Source organism: Vicugna pacos, chromosome 30 (assembly GCF_048564905.1).
Source record: "Vicugna pacos chromosome 30, VicPac4, whole genome shotgun sequence".
NCBI classification, from domain to species: Eukaryota; Metazoa; Chordata; class Mammalia; order Artiodactyla; family Camelidae; genus Vicugna; species Vicugna pacos.
The window spans coordinates 9,224,635-9,246,636 of record NC_133016.1 but is presented as its reverse complement, the minus strand read 5'-3'; the positions used below and the strand labels follow the sequence as shown (position 1 = coordinate 9,246,636).

The 22,002-nt window shown below is 41.8% G+C and overlaps 1 protein-coding gene and 1 long non-coding RNA gene across 4 annotated transcripts in view; one reads left to right on the top strand and one right to left on the bottom strand.

The window, feature by feature from the left end:
* LOC140690530 (uncharacterized) overlaps positions 1–22,002 on the bottom strand; it is a 94,557-nt gene that overhangs the window by 67,192 nt on the left and 5,363 nt on the right. For both annotated transcript variants that reach the window (XR_012065843.1, XR_012065842.1), the window contains exon 2: positions 17,879–18,044. This is a non-coding gene — a long non-coding RNA (uncharacterized lncRNA). The remainder of the gene's footprint in view (positions 1–17,878; positions 18,045–22,002) is intronic.
* SERPINB2 (serpin family B member 2) lies at positions 6,951–20,326 on the top strand. 2 transcript variants are annotated; one of them, XM_006198053.4, is made up of 8 exons: positions 6,951–6,985; positions 10,396–10,572; positions 13,859–13,978; positions 15,227–15,355; positions 15,541–15,658; positions 17,858–18,000; positions 18,614–18,778; positions 19,361–20,326. In XM_006198053.4, exons 2-8 carry the CDS (start codon positions 10,405–10,407, stop codon positions 19,763–19,765), a joined length of 1,248 nt encoding a protein of 415 aa, XP_006198115.1. In that variant the 5' UTR covers positions 6,951–6,985; positions 10,396–10,404; the 3' UTR covers positions 19,766–20,326. The 2 variants fall into 2 exon arrangements, with proteins under 2 accessions (XP_006198115.1, XP_031530216.1); XM_031674356.2 differs by having other exon boundaries at positions 6,953–7,026.

Below are 22,002 nucleotides of genomic sequence, written 5' to 3'. Positions count from 1 at the left end.
AGTTCTAGATTTCCCCACAGCACTCAGGGATGTGTATCTGCACGACCATCTCTCAGAGTTACAAATGTTAAACAACTCTTATTCCATAACCAATTCCTGTTTGCCAGGACACGAGCTCATGATTTTGGGGGGGAACTTCACCATCAAGGAAGAGGCGTTGGTCATCACACTTTCCCAATAGTCATGACCTCTCAGCCTGTACCTGTGACTCACCCAAATGGTGGAGTAGATCAGATATTTCCCCTCCACTAGCCTGATTCCCTCTGTGTCTATCGCAGCTAGCCAAGGTCTAGGTGTCTGTTCTTTTCCCTGTGGAGTCCTACGCCAGCACCTGACCTTCAAGTTCCCTGATCTCCTAGACCCAGGATCCCAGCATTCACTTCATATCCAGTTCATGGGACTCACCCTTAACTGCCCTGTCCTGGAAGATAAAGTTTTCTATCTTCACTGTGAAGGGGAAAGAGCGGGAAACCACACTTTTGAGTAGTCCAGGAGTGCTGGGAAGATCAACACTGGGATATTAAAGTTTGTTTTCAGTTGAGTTCAAAAGCATTAAGTAGACATCCCCAATGAGCACCTCTTCTACCAAATTTAAAAAAAGAGATGCCCAATTTCTGCTCTTAAGAGCCTTACTGGGGAAACAAGTATGTAAAGATAGCACTTTAATACAATTTTGAAGTACATAATAGAGGTAAACATGATAGTAATCATGAACGGTAACAATTTTGAGTACTTACTATGGGCCAGCTATTATGATAAAGGCTGATCTAGAGTCTCTAATGTAATGTGATTGGAGAGGAAGGCAGGGACCAGATCACGGATGGTCTTGGACTCACGTGAATCCAATTAGGACTTTATCCTGTATTTAAAGGGGACTCATTGAAGAATTTTAAGAGTCATGGCTGGGTCAGATTTACATTGTAGATACATCAAGTTATGACTTAAAGGACGTGACACTAGAGACAGTGAGATCAGGCCAGAGATGATGAAGACCAGAGCCAGAGCAATCATTTTAGAGAAAAAAGAGAAGCATATTGACTCAAAAGATATTTCAAAACTAAAATCAGTGGGACTTGTTAAATGATAAATGTGAAAGTGGATAAAAAGAAAAGAGTCAAAGATGTTGCTTTGCTTTTGGCTTGGGTGACTAGCAGAGAGATGGGAAGTAGATAAGGAGACATAGGTCTGGGAGAATGATGGAGGGATGATGGGTCCATTTTGGACACGCTGAAACTGGAGTGACCATGGTCAGTCAAGTGGAGATGTCCATATGAGGCTGGATTTGTCTGAAGATCTGGGAGAGGTCGAGGCTGCACACAGAGTTGTAGGAGCCTTTGTTATCTCCTTTCCTGGCCTCCTCCCTGATCACCCACGCATCCCATCTACATTCCCATATTCCTGTCCATTCATTCCATGTATTATGACTAATTAGCCAGGAAGAACTGAGCAATTATTTCCTCTCACTCCTTTTCATTTTAACACAAGTCTAAATAAGGTTATCATAATTTGAAGACAATGTAAATTCTCAGGTTCAATCCCGAGATAAAACACATTACTGTCTCACAATTCATCTAATTTTTCTTTGGCGTTCCCTTCCTGGAAATTAAAGGATCCCCCTGAGTCATTTTACACAGGAGCAAATCTGAAGTCTGTGAATCATGCATGTATTTTAGTAGTAAGTGTCAATTGGTCTCTGGCCTTTTATCTACTCAATGAAAAAAGATATAGAAATTCATCAAAGGGTAAAACAAAAGTAACTGACATGTGGATTTGGAATGCATTAAATGATTACGTGGTTATTTGTTTATCTTCTATATGAACTTTATAAAAGTTAATATTGAAATGTGTTACTTTTACTAGGCATAGGGCATTGGCCGAGACGTAGTAGGAACATGCTAGGTAAGAGAGAGGCTAAATTAAGACTTGTTAAGTAACAGAATAATCCATCTATTCGTAAACAATCCCCAAGGATAATAGAGAGTTGAATGATGCATGCAGTTGTGGTTACCTGAGTCCAATATTATATCATTAGATCCTTGAAGGAAATATATCATTGTTAAGCACAGAGTCTCACCTGGTGCACATGGTGAATGAATTCATGATTCACAATGCATTCTGAGGCTGCTCTGAAAAGGCGGTCTCTCTTTGCATGCTTTTGTCATGGCAAGTCTCAGGAAGCTTACTGACTTTCTCAAGTAGCTGAATCACAGAACACTGAATATTTGTTCCCACCCTCCACCAACCATGGCATCCATGCTGGGGTATCACTAGGCAACAAGAATAAATACTCTGAAGAGGTGCTACACTCCCTAACAAAGCTCGTTTCATGTGCAGACTTTCTCAGCCTCATGGCTGGCCCAGGGCAGTATCTTAAAATAGGCGAGGTTTGCTTTCTGTTGTCCTGGATTTGGCGGCTGTCCCTCTCTGTGGCCTAGGTCTACTCTCATTCAAAACCTTCTGGTCCTTTTGCTTATCCTCTTTGCACACCCCAAAACTTCTTCCCTGACCACTTCTCCATCCAAATCCTTCTCTGCAGTAATTTATAAAGACATATTATTTCTTCCAGAGACGTCAGCATGCTGCATTGTACTGCTAATTGTAACAGGAGATGTTTAGTCTCTGGTAAAGATACTTCAAGAAGTATATGTTGAAGGATGTTTTAGTCAAGGTGACCGGAAATTCACACCATGGAGGTGACCTCCTTCACATACATTTGGTCCTGCTCCCGGCAACAGTTACTTAAATTTCTAGAGGGAACCATGCTATCTACACACCAAGGCTAATTTGTATTAATGATCTGTTATTAAAAACAGCAATGCAACATATTTAACTGAAAGTCATTACCAAAGTAAGATTGTCATGTGGAATTTCATGTGAAAATCGGACTTCCTTTTTGACCTACAATTACATTACGCTTTGGATAACTTCAGTGGTGACATTACTACTGCGGTAGACACGATACGTTTCTCTAATTTCTGTATTCCCCATCTACCAGCAAATCACATGGGAAGGCTAATTATGGAAGTACTAGTGTTTGCTCATTGAAAGTGAAGAGGAGAAAAAAGGAAAGACATTACAGTGCGCTGAGGTAAGTCATTTTAGCAAGCACTCAGTGAGAAACTTAATTTGCACCAAGTGTCTATTGCAGTCATGGGGAAAGACCATCATGACTGTGGGACTCGAGGTGCTTCCCCTCCAGCAGGGAAACAGGCTAGCGGAGCTGCCTGCACGGCTCCTCAGTCCCAGCTGGTACGTGTTTCCAAAAAAAAAGTACAGTATATGCAATCTCCAAATTAGAATACTAGCACTTTATTCATCAAGTTGTTTTCTTATTTTGGGTATTATTTTTTCCTTATACATGGTTGACAGTAGTACTACTGGGAAGAAAATGAACAGCTCAGTAGAGATATTTTGACAATGTATTTCTGATTCTAAAATCAACACATACCTGTTATAGTAAGTGTGGAAAAAACTTTAAAGAAAAAAAAATGACAAACATTTATAAATTGATGACCCCCAGACATCAATGTTTACATTTGACGTATTTCCTTCAAGTCATATTTCTGCACATATTTGATTTGTATAGTTCATGTCATACTGTATGTATCATTTTATAATCCTTCTTTTTTCCACTTAAGATTGTCTAGATTACTTAGAAGACAAGAAACTGAGAGGGTGAAGGACTTCCTGTTTCATCACTCTTAACTTCCATACAAGAGGTCTGCCTCGCACCTGCTGCATATACTAGTCCAGGTTAGCGGAGCCCTCACGCTATGTATTTGATAACAGTAAGGAACACTTTGTGGTAGTTGTACTTTTCCAATTGGCATCCTAAGAGGTGTCTCATTTTTTGGGTTCTTTCTCTTCTGGACTTTCCAGATTTTTCTTTTGAAACACCTCTTTTTTCCAAGTCACTTCCCTTCTCCAGGCTGCCTTTAGATTAGCTCTCAACTCGGCCTGGAATCAGAGGTCCCCCTGTAAGATGCTGTCCTGTTCCCTGTCTCTCCCACCTAGAACACCGACTGCTCCGGGCAGATCTCAGACAGCCGCTCAGTGTGCTTCTCACTTTGTAATTTCAGTGCCTTCCCTTTCCAATCTTCAATTTTCTCCATTTATCTCAACTCCTTCCTTGAGACTCTAACACACATTTTCAATCTTTTCCCCTCTTCTCTACAACACTGCCTACCTTTGGTGCCACTCAGTTTGGCTCTTAATCACACATTGCCTTTTATAACTTCCTCTGATTGTTTGATGTGTCAATGTCTTTTCTGATGCTGAGCTCATAAAATTGCTCTAATCTAGGCCGGAGGGCAACTCCCACACCCGGCCACCAACCATCACTTTGTTATATCAGCTAACACTGTAGGGCACTTACTATATGAAAGATAATATGCTAAGTACCTGACAGACATTATCTCACCTGTTCTTCCCCAAAGTCTGTCTTCCAGGAATGCTTCTGGTTCCAAACGACAGAGGACTCACTGAGTCTAACAATGCCTAAAAAATACAGACTGATCTATTCTCTAATGTAACAATAACAAGAAGAAAAACTGGAGGTGGGTGGTTTCCAGCACTGGCTTAGGAACTCTGAGGTCAGAGCTCTGTTTTGGCATCTCTGCAAGTCTCTTCACCTTCCTCTATGGTTGCGAGATGGCTGTAGCATTTCCTGGCATCACATCCTCATACAACTGTGCTCAAAGCTGGGGAGGAGGAGATGGTGTAGGAGAGGGGGGTTGTCCTTGCATGTCTGTGTCTTATCAGGAAGGAAAAATTTCCCCAAACATTCCCCAACAGACTTCTGCATCTCACTGACCAGAACTGGGTTATAGGTCCATCCCCTAGACCAGCAACGAGGTCCTTCTCCGAGACCAAGAAATCAAGAAATCTCTGAATACTAAACAAAAATAGATTGCTCCTGCATAGGCAGCGAACAGAACCAGCTCTGTAGCATGTTAGTAAATTAAAGCTCAGAGAAGCTGAGGAATTTGTGTAAGATTACACAGTTAGTAAGTGGCAGAAAGAGATTTCAAATCAGACCTTTCTGAATCTCTCAGAATCCACACTGTTGCTCACCACACTACAAGGCCTTTCTGGAAGGTTTAGCATCTTACTCAATTCATAAAAAAAAAATATTTAGTACGTAGCCACATGATGCTCAGCACTGTTCTTGCTGCTGAGGGGGAATTAAGTACATAATCCAGTTAGTGATAGAAGGCCAACTCAGATGAAACAGCTAGAACACACAAGATTAATGATTAACGATGAAGTTGAGAGTTCAACTCTACGTGGTGCGGGTCTACACAGCAGGAATTCATCGAGGATCGCAGAAGTCAGACTGGATTTCACGGACACTGTGGGGTGTGAATGGACCCTCACAGACCTGGACCAGTGGGAATAAGGGTGGCTAAAGTCCTAGGTACGTTTACTGCTGGCTTAGTGGGCTGTTGTGCTGCCTCTGGGTGGTTAAAAAGCAGAACAAACTGGTTGCATCGCCAGAGGAGGCCCTCCAGGGGACGAGGCTGAAAAGGGAGAGAGACCCAGACCACTGAGCGAGGGCACCTGCCGAGCACTCACTGAGGCTGAGCACTCACTGAGGCCGAGAACTGGCTGAGTCCAAGGGACGTGGCTGCCTGAAAGGTTTCTATGGTCCAATGGAGGAACTCAGGATTTGAAAGAGCATTGTTGATGTGGAATTTCAGCTTTCTTTCTTTATGTAACCTGAGATCTGCCAGAAATTAATAAATCAAATAATTTGGCTTTTGTCTGCCAGACAGAGATCCTGGAGAACACACCTATCTCACTGTCTCCTTCATAATAACAAGGGGTCTGGGTTAAATCTACCTATTCCTTTTCAACCAGAGAGTCACGTTAGCAAGGATAAATCTGGCTCTGTGGACCACAGTCAAGCTAAGAGGCTCACGCAGGGCTCAAACCCCCAGGCCTGCTTCACTGACACTCTGGATTGTCAAGCCAGCTCTCCACACACAGCCAGGGAGCTCGCCACACCAGCAGAGAAGGCACATGCGGCTTTTATTTCTCTTCATCCCTATCCCTTTGGGGATGTCCTATACAGGAAAGTAAAGCGCAGCGAAGGGAAGCCATCTTAACGTGTCGCAAACATTTTTCAATAAGCTCTAACAATACGAACCTTTTCAGACTCAAATTCTATTTCATCATGCACCGTCTTTGATCTGTTTTTACTCCTCCAGTTCCTTTGGTTGTATCTAAAAATCTAGTGCTTTTCCGAATAAAGTTTCGACATCACAATTTCCAATTTACACCTATAATTTACCCAGAGTTAAAAATCAACTTAAAGTACACAGTGTATTTTCACTGTTTAATTAAAGATAAGATCTGTGTTCTAAACAGGGCAAATGAAAAGCTCTTTGGGTGTGGTCTGTGACAGGAGATTAGGGTGGCACTCAGAATTATTCAGGAAATTATAGCTTGGGAAAATGTAAGACAGTTTAAAATAGAGAATTTCTAAGGAAAAAAAACTTATCGTTTTTTCCCCTTTCTGTGCCCAAAGGGTTGCTTGGGGGCCACCTCGATTCAAGAGAGAAAGGATTCCATTGCCTTTAAGTACTGCAAAGAGCTCCCAAGCCATCCTTGTCAAAAGGTAGAAGGGATGTTTTGTAGGACTTGGTACTAAGAGCACAGCTATAGAGGGGACTGCTGACACTGGAGCTGAAAGTTTTTAGCTAATTTTAACAGGCATATGTGGATATTGCCAAATTCTTAGGTTTCTCAATGACATCATCCTCCCAAGAAATTTCTTAAATGATGCCTTAGCAAACAAGCATTTCTATTCAAGTGATGTATTTCTGAGTAAAATGTTGAATCACTCGAAGGATACAGATTAGAAAGAGACGGGGAAAAAAATGGTTTGTGGGAGGGGCAGAGGTTTATAAAACCTGTCAGCTCCATGTCTGACTCTTAACTCTCTGAAGACTTTCCGCCCGGCAGCACCTCAGAGAAGTGCCAGGTACTCCAGTGGTTTCCACGTCTTCCTCTTCATTTTTTTATGTATGTTATTCATTCTCAGTTTGTTTCTGAAACATTATTGAGATAATTTACACTATTAGTGTAATGAAAGTTAAAATGTGGGGTGATTTTAGAGGATGAGTAAAAATTTAATGGTGTTTTCTTGCTTAGTTGTTTGTTCAGTTGAAAATATTTTAGCTGAAGATTTGAATTAAATTTATAGTAAGATTTCTAGTAATCGTGAATGGCAGAAGCCAGCAGACGCCTGTGTAACATTCATCAAACTCAAATGTACATTTAAGTTGTGATGTCAGTTTTATCCAACAGCTTAGGATGTGTGTATTCTTCACTAGCTAGTGTCTGCACTTTTGATGAAGACAGCTGTATCTATTAAAATATATTAATTTAGCAATAGAAAGGAATTCATTAATTGTACATAAATATAATAAAGGTAAAAAGATGGCTCAGTTTTCATCTAAAACAATTAGAAATTAAGCAGGAAATCTGGGTTGGGTCAGTTCAATACCAGAATATATTTATAATCAGTCAGTTTAGTGAATGAGAAAAATCAGCCAAATCAGTCACTGGATTGACTGACTAAAAGTGCAATAAATTACTTAATACCCTACAAACAAACAACTATTCATTGTGAGAGTTATCAAATACCAGAAACTGGTTTTAACTTTGTGGGGGGAAAGTTTGGTAATTTTGAAAATGGGGAATTTCCTTGAAGTTACTGTTTTCTCTTTGTTCTCATTAATTTTTTTGTGGTCAATTTCAAAATACTTGCACTGTGTCACTGCAAAAAAAAATTCATTTTAAATGCTACAGCAAACGCAAATCCTACATTCAGTGCCACTGAGCAGAGGGACTGTGGCCGTGAGCCTGCAGCACCTCCCGAGTTCTTTGTCGCCTGTGCCAAGTTTCAGTGACACATCTGTCAACTTGTGTTGCAGGAACCGACACAGACTCAGAGAGCCCAGCCCCACACATGCTTCCCACCCATTCTTCTAAAGATAGCATTAAACATGGATTAGCAGTATCGTATCTGAACGTCAATGAGGAAATTCTAGTGTGAGGAAATTCAGGACAGGTGTTACCTGTTCTGAGCGATTATGCTATTTGACTTCAATTTTACATCATCTTAGGCAGATTCCCACCCAAATGTAAGGCATGAACTTATTGGAAAGTCAGGAAATACTGCATACCTATATATATGCATATATACATATGCCTTCATAGATTTCTAAAAATATAAAAATTTCAAGCCTTATTTGAAAGGTCTGTAGAAAAAGAGCTAGAGTTGGAATCAGAAGGCTGAGATTCAGTCTAGGCTTTGAAACTGGCTGTGCAATTGACATCATATTTTCACTGGTCTAACAGGAGTTACTAAGTTTACAGGGCAAGTAATTACGCAAGTTAGGTAAAACAGAGAGGCTGAAGGAATTTGGGAATGGCACTACAGACAGCAGATATTATTTTTTATGTTAAGTGTAGTTAATTGCACCTTAAACATAAAATTTAGACTATTTTTAAAAATAAATGCATCTGGGATGATTAATTCTGTCCTTATTTACTTATTTCTTTATAAAGTCAACTGAAATCCTAACTTAACATTAAAAGCCTTCTGATAGTTTGTCTTGACACAAATTTTAGTGTCAAAGTGAATGACTATTAGACAGGTCACTATGAAGAATTAGGTATAGAAGTCTACATGTATTTTTCTGGCTCTGATTCCTTACTAACTTTTTTTCACACGCAGTAGAGAAATATTTTATTTATGTTATTAACTCTCTGTTTCTGAAACATTATTGAGATAATTTACAAAAAAAGATCCACCCGAGATTAATTAATATAAAGACAATTTTAAATTGGTAGAAGGAAGAGGAAATGAATTTCTGAGTCACCCGAGCGAATCTGAAACTCAGTGATGACGCAAGAGAAAAAAATAGTGATACTTTTAAAAAAAACTTAAGAAGCCTTCTAGGAGCATTACACATTTGCTTCCTTCTTCATTTCGTTTCCTCTTTCTAGCATTTCTCAAACAAGTAGCTTGCCTAGACTCTTGCACAGAGTAGTGAAGTGAAGCAGCAGCAGGCGGGGCAGGACGGGACACTGGGTATGGTGGGTTTCTGAAGCAGACCTAAGCATGAGTTCCTGCATTATTACATTCAAACTCTGGGACCTTGTACAAGTTACTTAACCTCTCTGGGTGTCAGGACGTAACCTACACCAAAAAGATCACAATAGTGACCTCATATAGATCCTGTGACTATTAAGTGAAGAGGCGAGAAGATGTGAGTTTCAGGGACCAGGTTCCCTCAATTTACCATCTGGTCTTGATAAAATACAACTGGGTTGGTATTTCGCATGGCAAGTTTTGATACAAACTGCAATCACTTTCTTAGGAAGAAATGTTCATAGAAGACAGCCGCGGATTAGGGAGAGACGAGACCAGGAAGCCCTTCTGCGTGAGCTCAAGGCTGTCGAGCTACAGGACCAGGCTCAGCCAGGGCCTCTCCCAGCGGCTCCACAGCCACTGTCTTCCCGTAGGATGATGAGAGTCAGAGTCATTTGATATATTTATGTATTTTGGTAATTGTAGGGTGTGTTGTAAGCCATTAGGAAAGCATAAGATACTGTCTGTTGGCCTGAACCAACAGGTACCCACACACATCTCGGGTGTGTCCAAGTATTTGGCTGCATGTGGAAACTTAGGTCATGGAAGGCGTGTCTGTCATTCATCTTCAGGTGGTTGATAGGGTGTGTGTGGTGTGTATTTGCAGGTGCAACATACAGTCCTCATGCACGACCCTGGAGGCCACCCCCCCACCCATCTAGCTTCAATTTCCAGTCCTGCCCCTTACAGTTGAGTGGCCTGGTCACTTTTCAGATTCTCTCTCTGGACAGCAGTTTCTTCCTTTGTGAAACAGGAACAGCAATGCCTTCCTCATTTCTGTAAGGATTAACTGGTTAGTTCAGGTGGAATGTTTAAAGCCGCAGCTGTTGTACAGTAAGAATTCAATATAGACTATTTATTGCTGTTGAGGTGATTATCATGATTATCATGTGGAGTGTCACTATTCATCATGTAACTGTTTCCTCTATCTCGGGACAGGCTACGTAATTTGCAGGATCCAGTGCAAAACGAAAATGCAGGAAGGGTCCCTTGTTTAATATTATTAAGACTTTCCAGACGTTGACAGCTGGGCACTGTATCGAGCATGGTACCCATTATGGGTGCACAGGTCCCAGAGTGTTGCTGCCCCTGCTCTGCTTCGTGCTGTTTGATGAAGAAAGAACGGAGAGGGAACCCCTGCCTACAGGGTACAGCTTGTGCTGCTCTGCTGACATCACCCAAAATGTTGAGTCATCTTTTACAGTTTTCTTTCCCCCGCACTTTCCTTCTAGATTGAAACAATGGAAGAACTTTATGTGGCCAACACCATCTTTGCCCTCAATTTCTTCAAGCACCTGGCAAATGCAAGCGCCACCCAGAATCTCTTCTTCTCCCCGTGGAGCATCTCATCCACCATGGCCATGGTCTACCTGGGTGCCAGGGGCAGCACTGCAGACCAGATGGCCAAAGTAAGTGTCTGTTAAAGCTCCGCATCAGAACCAGACGCTTCCTAAACGGATCTGTAGAATTGCTCTGATTTTCTGCGTGTCATATCTGGACTATAACAAGGTCAGCCATCATCACAAGCCATTACAACACGAGTGCCTTAGATTCAAATCTATAAAACAGCCAAACCACGGAAGCCCTTAATGGTAGACTTAGCAGAAGGCGTATTGGAGTTTCTTATCCTGCAAGGTTAGAAACAGTTAATAGTGACAGCGTGCTACATTTTGATAACATAATGTCTAGACTTTTCAAAGTATTTGCACGTTTTATCTCTCGGGTTTAAGGCAAGTGTCGTTTGACAGATGAGAGAGTGGCAGTGGGCACGAAACACCTTTCCCCGGGGTTTCACATGGTTTCCTCCCTCCTCGTCCAGGCTCCTTCCATCGCTCTGCCATGGTGACGTGTTTGTTCCCCATTCATGGAAAGAATTCCTGCTAGTGGTTTTAGAAGAACGTCACTGAGAGAAAATCAAGTGTCCCAGAGCTGTGGTCTCTGCACTCCTGGAAACTTCAGAGGGCCTCAGCCAATGTTCTCAGCCCTGTGAGGGCACATCAACAAAATGGGGTCAGACATGATGGCAGGTCTTCAAAGTCAAGGTGGACAAGGTGTGGGACGCCATCGGGAGGTATTTCTGTCAAGGCCACTGGCTTCCTTCCTTGGTGAATGGATACCAGCTCAGTCAGGGTACCCTTTCTCTGAGTCTGGGGCCATGAAAGCTCAGTGAACTACTTCACCTGTACTCTGCAATAGTCCTATGGTATAAACCCAGCACAATTAAAATGCACATGAGCCTGTATGTCCTGGATCAGTGACCAGACAAGGTAATCATATAATTAAAATTCTTTCCTATTCCCATGCACACAAGCATGAAAATTGAATGCTTTAAGTACAGGTTCTGGTTCTCACGAGCACGGATCCTGCTTTCAGTCACACCAAAACGCCACTGGCTACTTTCGAGTTTCCCACAAGAATTGTACCTGAGTGTGTGTATATAGACAGATGATATATATAGCCTTCCAGGGACAGGGTGACCTACTTGAGACAGGCCTTGTCTGGAGTGGCTCACAGAGTGCTAGCCAATCTCACCGCAGGAGGAAAAGGGACGGGAGATCTACTCCCGGAGTTTGTGGCGGTTTAGACACCAACACTTACAGCAAAACTCAGTTGCTCAACTCACTGATATCAGCAACATTTTGCAAAACTCCTTTCCCTTTATTTCTTTGCCTTGAAAGAATAAATGCAGTGGACTGCACTGAAAACTAGAAAACATCAGGGCCTTCATTTTTTAATGTAAAGGAATCAGAAGCAATATATTTTGAGGACAAATGCTAAATGAAGGGCTCTGGGTGCTTCAAGTGAGAAAGCTGACTTTGATAACAAAGGAAAGTTAACTTAGTTGTCACTCTGGGCACCACACAGCTTTTCTCTATCTGGAAAGCACTAAGCATTTTCTATAGTTTTCTTGTAACTCTGCTGCACGTGCGGATGTTAACGTTCGAAGGCGAATCTGGTTAATTCTCTCCTATGAAAAGAGGAGACACTCTCTGGCTTGGAGGCCGAAGCACGGACTCCGGGGACAGACCTGCGGAGTTTGAGTGAGGGCTTTGCTGCTTACTAGGGGTATGAGTGAAGCCATTTCAACTCTCTGAGTCTCAGTTTTCTCATGTTTAAAACAAGAATGAAAAAGCATAACCCGCAAGATCCTCATGCAGGCTGGAGGTGACAGGAGAGGCACCTGGTCGCAGTCACTGTTACAACAGCAGAGACATTTTAGTGCCCTCGCCAGGCACCTTTCTTCTCTGACTTATGCATTTACCCACAGAGCACAGAGTCCTGGGAGGCAGGTGCTGGGATGACCATAGTCATTTTACAGAGGAGAAAATCAGGGCGAGATGAGGCCATGCAGGTGGGAATGGATAGAGCTGGTAAGGCTGTCGTGGAAAGACAGGGGTAGACAGAAGGGATAAACTCGCACGGAGCGTAGGCCACGTGCCACCAGCAGGGGTGTCTTCACCCAGTTCCCATCTTTCGGACACACCCACTCACCTGCCCAGGTGAAGCTGCCCCTGTGGGCAGGGTGCCCGCCTTGCTGTTTTCTCCGTGGCCTCAGCATGGCCCAGGGTCACCTCACATCCCCCACTCCCGCAGGGACTTTAGCAATGATTCAGGAAGGCTTTACTGCTGGCCAGGAGACCCCCCCGACTTAACGGTCAATAAAAGGGAGGAAAAGCAGAGAAGCTGTTACAAGAAGTTGTCTCCCCTTACACAGGGGCAGTCGGACCACTTGTTTTCAGAGAGTATTAGGTACGACTTATAACGTATGCTCTGAAGAGCAGAGAAAGACCCCATGAGCCCTAACACCTCTCCTTCCAGCCTAGAAACTGCCCGCCTGGCTGGAGAAGCCTGCCTTTCCTTCTTTAGCAGAACCTCCACCAAGAGTCCATTTACCAGACAGGCTCCCCCTTACCTGAGGCCCCACAGGGATGCACTGCAGGGACCTAGGGGACCCAAAGAAGGTTGGAGGTGAGAGGGTAGGTGGCAGGGCCAGCCTGGGGGTACTGAGCCTGGCTGAGGCTACGGTGCTCCAGGAGGGGACCTGACGCACCTTCCAGGGCCAGCCTTCATCTGTCAGCCTCACTGTTATCTGGACCTGCCACCTACAACATAGAGATTTGTATTGTCATCTGGCTTCTGCCATCTGCCCCCCACATGGACAGTGGTGTGGGGTTTCTTTATGTGTAAATAAGGTACGTGCAAATATTTTAGGTCACCCCCCGCTAATATTAAGTGATCTGTTTTTATGCTTAAGCTAACTTTGGCTTGTAGTTTTTGACAGATTAGAAGTGAATAATATATAAGGCCACTGAAAAGAGAAATACAAGGTCAGGAGTTAACCTTATTACTTCCTTCAAAATACTGACATGTTTTCAAGGTAACTTATGAGTTGGATGGTAATTTACATAAGTTAATGGAGAGGTTACAAATCAACCCATAACAACAAATTGTTGTCAAAATGGCCAGTATATGAATTATAGACAGTATGAAATAACTCATGCTGTCTCCCACAAGGGGAATTTCAGTTGGCTGGCACTTACACATTACACATGAAGAATACCTACCTAAGCTTGCCGCCCAGACACCAAAGCAGGGAACTAGGCGTAAGGCCGCTAATAGGTACCTGACAGCCACTGGCTCAAAAGTTAACTAATTTAGCAGAAAAATGTTCCCATTTTCTAATTCTGATCGTAGGTGCTTCAGTTTAACAAAGTTGGAGTCCGTGAAGGCACCCCAGTGACCACAGAGAATGTCACCGGCTATGAATCCACGCAGCAGATCCAGAAGGGTACCTACCCTGACGCTATTTTGCAGGTATCTGACTCATCCATCCCTATTTCTTTTGTATTTTGTTTCCAGAATCTTCTTGTCTTAAAGTCACAGTGCCAGACTGGAAAGGAACCTAGTACAACCTCCCCCAGTCACAGAGAACAAAGACCCACAGTTCTTAAGCAAACATCCTAGTCACCCGATAAGTCAGCACAGAGCCAGGGTAGAATCCTGACCTCCAGGCCAAGACTATTTCTAAATTCTAGCACACCACTCGGCCATTAGCTGGGCATGGATAATTTATTCTAGAACCAAGCATCTAGAAGTAGAGATGCTTTGACTACACATACAAGGAGGCAGATTTCCAGAGGGGAGAGGTTAAGGAGTGGCAAGCAATTGAGAAACGGAGACGGCCAGGCCTGGTGACTGCATGAGAGGTCACTGCCCCTCAGATGACCCTCCTCTCCCCTCCTCCTCTCTCTCCTCTATCATCTATCTACCTACCTATCTATCTATCCAATCTACCTCAGGTAGTAATACCTCTTCTCAGTCCTCCACCTCCTTGAGCACCAGCTCCCCAGGTAAACCACGGGAGCGTCACGCACATGCTCCCTTATCGGTAGCAACCCCCACAACTGCACTCCCGAGTCAGGCTATGGGGAGACACCTCCTGGGAACACTGGTGCTCCATCTGCCTGTCACCCAGGGATTCTGGACTCAGGAGCAGGAAGGACGCTTGGCCAGGTCTGCACGGACAGCTGCGCCCCTCTGCAGGGCCCTGACCTCTGCTTCTCCCAGCCGCCGCCGCCGCCAGCCCTGTGTTGTCGCCGTGCTCACAAACTTCAGTCTGGGGACTGGAATTCCCCTCACTTTGGTGGCTTTCTGAAACCCTAGATTTTCCACTGTACAGACTGCCCCTTAATTATAAAATGGTATTTGTAGAAGTTACATGAACTTAAAAAAAAATTTCTAAGGTAACATTTCATTATAAGAAAAATTGCTTAAGAGACTTTGGAGTTTAGGAAACTATAAAAGGAACCTGACTTTCTTCTAGGATCTTAGTTCCTTCATGGTTAAATCCAATCCAGAGGCACGGTAAGATATGAAATAAGTGAAAAATGACCTGATTAGTTTTAATGTATCATATCCATATCGAATTATTTCCTCAGAGGTTCCTCTGAAGCACCAGAGGAAAAGCATCCTTTAATACAGCACTTTATGAATGTATTGGAAAAAAACCCCTTTGCTTAAGAAATACTGTTATACAATGAGAATCCCTCCTTCCTGTTTAAGGCACAAGCTGCGGGCACCATCCATTCATCCTTCCATTCTCTCAGCTCCACAATCAACGCGTCCTCAGGGGAGTATTTATTGGAAAGTGCCAATAAGCTGTTTGGAGAGAAGTCTGCAGGATTCAAGGAAGTAAGTGAAGCCTGCGATTTAAATGACAGGGCCCCAGACTTGCAATGATGACACTTCCAAAGCTGTTCCTTATGACTGGCTCCCCAGTCTTGACAGAGAACTTATAATTTACCATTACACTAAGGCCTGTTCAGTATAAATTCTATGTAACCCTTGGCCCTTTTTTTTTTTTTTTTGCTTTAAAGGAATACATGCAGCTCTCCAAGAAATATTATTCTACCGAACCCCAGGCAGTCGACTTCCTAGAATGTTCAGAAGCAGCCAGAAAAAAGATTAATTCTTGGGTCGAGACTCAAACCAAAGGTAAAACCAAGGACATATTTTCTGTTCTTCTTTCCAGTTAGATAACTCTGATCTAGTTTTTAAAAACCATCCTTGAACTGAGTCCTTACTCCCTTGAAAATCACCCAACCTTAGTTTTTGGGTTAATATAACCTCATTCTTGTTGAGCCGTGTAGTGTTTAAGTGAGAAAAAACAACTGAGGTCCGCTAATAGAAGACATATATTCAGTACTTAAATAATTTGATTTTGGTTATTACCTTAGAATATAAGAGGAGACACTTGTTTTCTAATATAGGAAATACAGCCTTGAAATAATTGTGACTCTGTGTCCACTGTGGACAAAAAACAAAGAATAAAAGGCTTGACTTTCAGCTGAGTGATGGGTGTGAGAATACTGGCAATGGACGAGGGGGATGATAAAATTATTTTAACCCTTTCTTCTATTTCACCATTCATAGTCAGTTTATTGTTGAGTTCCTGTTTCACCTCTTTGTGATTGTCTAAGCTCCTGCTACCATTGGAACTCACATTCCTAATTCTTAACTGACTCATCCAAGATCCCAGTAACAGTTAGTGGTGAAGCTGGAGTCCCCTCTTCTTCTGAGCTTTAGTCTAATTCTGGGATTCTTGAACTGGATGTTCAAAGAGTTTGATAGCTTAATGCAAGCCATCTCCCTCCCCCAGGTTTTTATTTACTTCTTACATTTAAAACATTGTTTCAAGCAATAGTGTGGTGTCTCCATTTCTTAGCTACAGTAACGCAAAAAAACAAAAACAAAAACAAAACAAAAAACACCTAAACTAAGTTCTATAGGATGAAAAAAATATTTTTGTTTCTCTGAAAATAGTTGATCTACTTTGGTTTTCCATTTTGAGACTTTTAAATTACTGCTCTGAAACACTGACACAGCACTGACAAAAAGGAAGCAGAGAAAGAGAAGATTAACAGAAGTGAAAGTAAAACTGGATTGCAACATTACAGACGTTAACAGTTTCCCTTTTTTGAGAACAGCAAGAAGTTATCTTCTCTTTGCGCATTTGTGCTGAAGGGCTGTAATTCAATCAGTTAAGTTGCCAAAATGCCAAGTTGCCATTTGCGTGCACTCTTACCAAATTTTATAATAATCTGAGAAAATCTTGTTTCGTTATGATCAAATACTAATTTTGTCACATGCATCACAAAGTTAAATAAAATCTTAGTAGATTTCCACAGCAACCAAAAATTTAAATTGCCTAGGGGATATACTGAATGGAGATACTGAATGAATATACTGAAAACAGTGAACTTTTTATTCGAGTCCTATGTCTGCCAGCAGGAATGGAAGATGGCGGACTTGTAGCGGCAGAATTCTGACTACTTTATAAGCACCATGACCTTGGAAAGACCGCTAACCTCTCTCACCGTGGTGTTCATTTATGCAAGATGACACTAGTAACAGTCACCTCCCAGAGTAGTTGTGAGGATTAAATAAAGTAACGTATTTAGTGGTTGAAATACTGCAGAGCAGGCATTCACTATAAACGGCTGTTTCTTAAACCAACTTTTTTTTTAAAAAAATGGCCACACTCAGATGTTACCATTTCTGGGCAGCGTCCCCGGCTCACTCTCTGTGTTGTCATAGCTCTCTGAATTTTTAAGTTCTCTTGTAGAACTTATCACATGTTGTTTCCCAACTGATTTAGTGATCGATAATCTCAGCCCCATCAGGACGATTCTCCCTTCTCATTTCATGAATCTGCACTACTCCCAGGGTAGGTCTAGCACAACTTCCAAAAAACTTGTTTTTGAATCAATCAGTGGGTCAGACCCATAGACTCTCTGGAGCAGATCTGGAAGGAGCCCGAGTGACTTACTGTGGAAAGGCACCCTTATGTCCCTTAAGAGACTCATTTTCACTCCCATCGGAATTAAGTAACTTTATACAACTACAAAACTTTGAGAAAACAATATAAAAGGAAAACACAATTTTTTCCAAGTCTGATAGTAATTCTAAATCTTAACTGCATTCCTTCTCTTGGATTTTGCAAACCTGAGCAATTAGGCCTGAGGTTTACCTCTGATTTAAATAAATCGGGAGAAAAACTTGAACTTGAAGATCAGCATCTCTGCAGTTTGACAAATGTGGATGCTGAGTTTGATGGTGACTCAAAAGATTCAAGAAATCATAACTTCGCAGTTCTTAATCATAAAACCTAAACACGTATCATATTTTCTGTAGGCAAAATCCCAAACTTGTTACCTGAAGGTTCTGTAGGTGTGGAGACGAAGATGGTCCTGGTGAATGCTGTCTACTTCAAAGGAAAGTGGAAAACTCCATTTCAGAAGAAATTAAACAGGCTTTATCCTTTCCATGTGAACTTGGTATGAGACAACGAGACAGATCTTCTTAATATACATTTTAGGGCCTTTGACAAGAGACAGAAAGAAAAATTAGGGACCACTCACTGACGCCCATTCATGTTTTGCTAGTTGTAAGTTATGCACACTGGACAGTTTATTGACTCTTTCGAGCTACTAAACAGCACTCAGTAATTCCACATGAGTAGCAGTGAAAACCACGGGCTTTACAGTTACACAATCCTGGACTCGCATGTAGGCTCTACCACTTACCAGCTATGATGTTACTCGTGGTCCATGCGTTCCACCTTGTGATCTGTAAAACTATGGTAACAATAATACCCAACTCAAGAGGTGGTTGTAAGGATCCAATGGGGTTTTGCAGTGTTCTTGGCCCCCAGTAGGCACTGAACAAACGTTCTAGTATTGCTATAATTGTAACTGTCCATCTTATTACTAATGGATATAATCTTGATAAAACTAAATAGGTCAGAGAAAGGGTATACAGATATTATTTTCTGTTGATTTTTAAAAACATAGTTTTTCAGTATGAAAGCAGAACCCATTCACTTTTATGTCTGTCAACCTTTTGACCTTTTAGTATCACCTTTCACCTTTTACTGTTTAATAACTGCAGACTCGGAGCACACCAGTGCAGATGATGTTCTTGCACGAAAAGCTGAACATTGGATACATAGCAGACCTAAAGGTTCAGATTCTAGAACTCCCCTACGCTGGTGATGTCAGCATGTTCCTGCTGCTTCCAGATGAAACCGCTGAATTCTCCACTGGCTTGGAGCTGGTAAGGTGTTCCAGTTTCAATTGTTTTGAACTTTTGGAGCTAAACTGACCTTTGCATGTGTCTACACCTTAGGAAATGGTGTGCAACTTCTCACAGAAAGATATGAATTGGTTGAGAGTAACTGTGACATGTCTCAAACTTTCATTTAAAGCCTTAACATATGTCATACAGGCTACCTTTCTTGCAAATCTTGACCAATCTATTAAATTATGGTTACCGAGGGGAAACGGGGTGGGAGGGATAAATTGGGAGTTTGAGATTTGCACATATTAACCAATATATATAAAACAGATAAAAAACAAATTTCTTCTGTATAGCTTAGCAAACTATATTCAATATCTTACATTATCTTATATCTATAATGAAAGAGAATATGAAAACAAACGTATGTATATATGACTGAAGCATTATGCTGTACACCAGAAATTGACACAATGTAACTGACTACACTTCAATTAAAAATTTGCATATCACCCACAATATAGTAAAGTTAAAGTCACTGATTTTCAACGTTAGTCTTAGAAGTTGTTTTCCTTCTCTTCTAAGCATTCATTGATTTTGTTTTGTCTTTTGGATTTGCAGCTGGAAAGTGAAATAACCTACGACAAACTCAACAAGTGGATCAGCGAAGACACCATGGCCGGAGACGACGTGGAGGTGTACCTTCCCCAGTTCAAATTAGAAGAGCATTATGAACTCAAACGCATTCTGAAGAGCATGGGCATGGCTGATGCCTTCAGCAAGGGCCAAGCCAATTTCTTAGGGATGTCAGAAAAGAATGACCTGTTTCTGTCCGAAGTGTTCCATCAAGCCACTGTGGATGTTAACGAGGAGGGCACTGAAGCAGCTGCTGGCACCGGGGCCATTATGTCCGGGAGAACTGGCCACGGAGGCCCACAGTTTGTGGCAGACCATCCTTTCCTCTTCTTTATCATGCACAAGATAACCAAGAACATCCTCTTTTTCGGCAGATTTGCATCTCCTTAAGTTCAGAGGTTCTGTTTCTGCACAGGACTTTGTAATATGAGGTTAAACCTCAAAATTGCTACAACTGCCAAAACTTTAGAGATCTTTTCTACATATTTCTGTTTTTATGAGCAATTTTTCTTACACACTGAGTATAAATACAGACATAGCTTGACAATTGTCAAATTATAACATTACCACTCTATTAATTACTTTGTCTCCTAAAATGGGAGGATGTTCCATTTAGGTCTTCCTTACTCTTGACTTATTTTATAGCATTAACTTTTTGGGCATTATTTATTATTTTATATAACGGTTTTTTGTTATTGTTCACTGTCTAGTGTAGCTGGTACAGTTACAGAAGCAGGTCATCACTTATTTTTCTTTCTAAGGAAATGGACTTATTTGTTCTTATAATGAAGGATGACTAGGTGTCTTTCCATGCCCTTCTAGAATAAGAACCTAGAAGAGAGCACTGAACAACAGGCACATGTATGCTGTGTGCATTTTTAGCATTAGGTATCACACAGATGTGTCTGTAACTTACACAAGATTGCAAATATATGAAAAATAAATGTATTTTCACACAACCATTTGTCTGTTGCCATTCCATTAGGTCTTTCGATCGTAAGACCTGTTTATCCTGATTCTCAGGAATCAGGCATCACGGCTCATTTGTGGGAAACATGAAGAAAACAGATAGAATAAAGGAGCCAGGGGAATAAACAATCCTCTTGCAAGGAGCCCCAGTGTTGGGGGTGGGGTGGAGTTGTGTGAAAAATGGATCAGAGCCACCTTCTCACAGCAGCAGAAGCTACAGCAATTCACAAGAACAGTCTGGGTCAGAGTCCTTTGCGGACGTCCGTGTTTAAACCTCAAGGACATCAAGAATACACATCAAGTCTAGTGGTCCAGACAGAATCAAGGTCATAATCATTGATCAAGTTGAGAGTTCAGAGTAGGTAGAGATGGACTGGGTGCAAGAGCAGAAGGGAAACATAAGATGGCTTCAAGTGTGTTTGCTTCAAATAGCACTGAATGCTTTTGAGTGGCTTAGAGGCAGAGAGCAACATAATTTAAGCTGAGAGAACTAAGGGAGATCTCAGGTTCGGGGAGCGTGAGCTGGCTGCAGATTCTGGCTGGATCCTGCAAATGTATTCCAGGCATCATCCTCTCTGTGACAGAAGGCAGGGATGATGACCCTCCGGAGTATGGTGGCTAAAGAGGTAGCCTTGTCTCTCTGCATCCAAACCCCAGTTCTAACAGTTATGAGTCATCTAACCACCAGCCAGGACTGGTGCTTCTTCATGCTTCAGTCTTCTTTCAGTGTAAACTAGAGAAAACTTAATGCTTTTCTCATAAAGTTGCTGTGATGGTGAAATGAATTCATACATAACAAGCAGTGAAAAGAAGGCTCAGCATACATAGTACTTCGATGCTAGTGATTATGATTACTATCTCTGCCAGCAATAAAACTGCCTCACTGTCAGCTGGTCGAACAGAGAATCCTAGAAAATTTTTCAGTTAATTTTTTTAAGGCTTGAATTGTGGTGTATTTCCTTCAAATCAGACGTTCTTGACAATTAAGGGTTCTTCCTTGCAGTTTCCTACTTAAAATTAGATTCATTTTTAAAATGTACTTTAATAATTCATTCAGCAAGGCAGTAAGTAGTAACTTTCTGAACTGCTGTGAGTCCTAAGATAGTCATACTTTGCCGTCATTACTGAATTAGAGCACAGGTGTACAATTCTAGGTTCAAAGCATCCCTCAGAGCTTTTTAAGGGTACAATTTTATTATTCTGGTACCAAAGTGGCAGATGAGAAAGTCGATATCCAGGTAATTCTTGCTTCTTGTAGTTTTAATAATTTTATTTTTGTTCTTGATGGTGTTCTTGATACTTCACTGTATTAAGAGCATTTTAAAACTGTTATAAAATTTTATCTTGCTCATCAGTAGATGCCTGTCACCTGGAAACTTGTATCTTGCTTCAGTTCCGGACACTCTCAGCCATTGCTATGGCCTGAATGTCTGGGTCCCGCCGACGTCTGTGTTGAAATCTCAATCCCCAATGTCATGCTATTTGCAGGTGAGGCGTTTGGGAGGTAATTAGGGTTAGAACTGGTCATGAGGGTGAGTCCCCATGATGTAATTGGTGTCCTTATAAGGAAGTGAAGGGACCAGAGCTCTCAACCAAGTAAGGACACAAAAAGTAGGCAGCGTATGTGAACCAAGAAGAGAGCCTTTGCCAAGAACCCA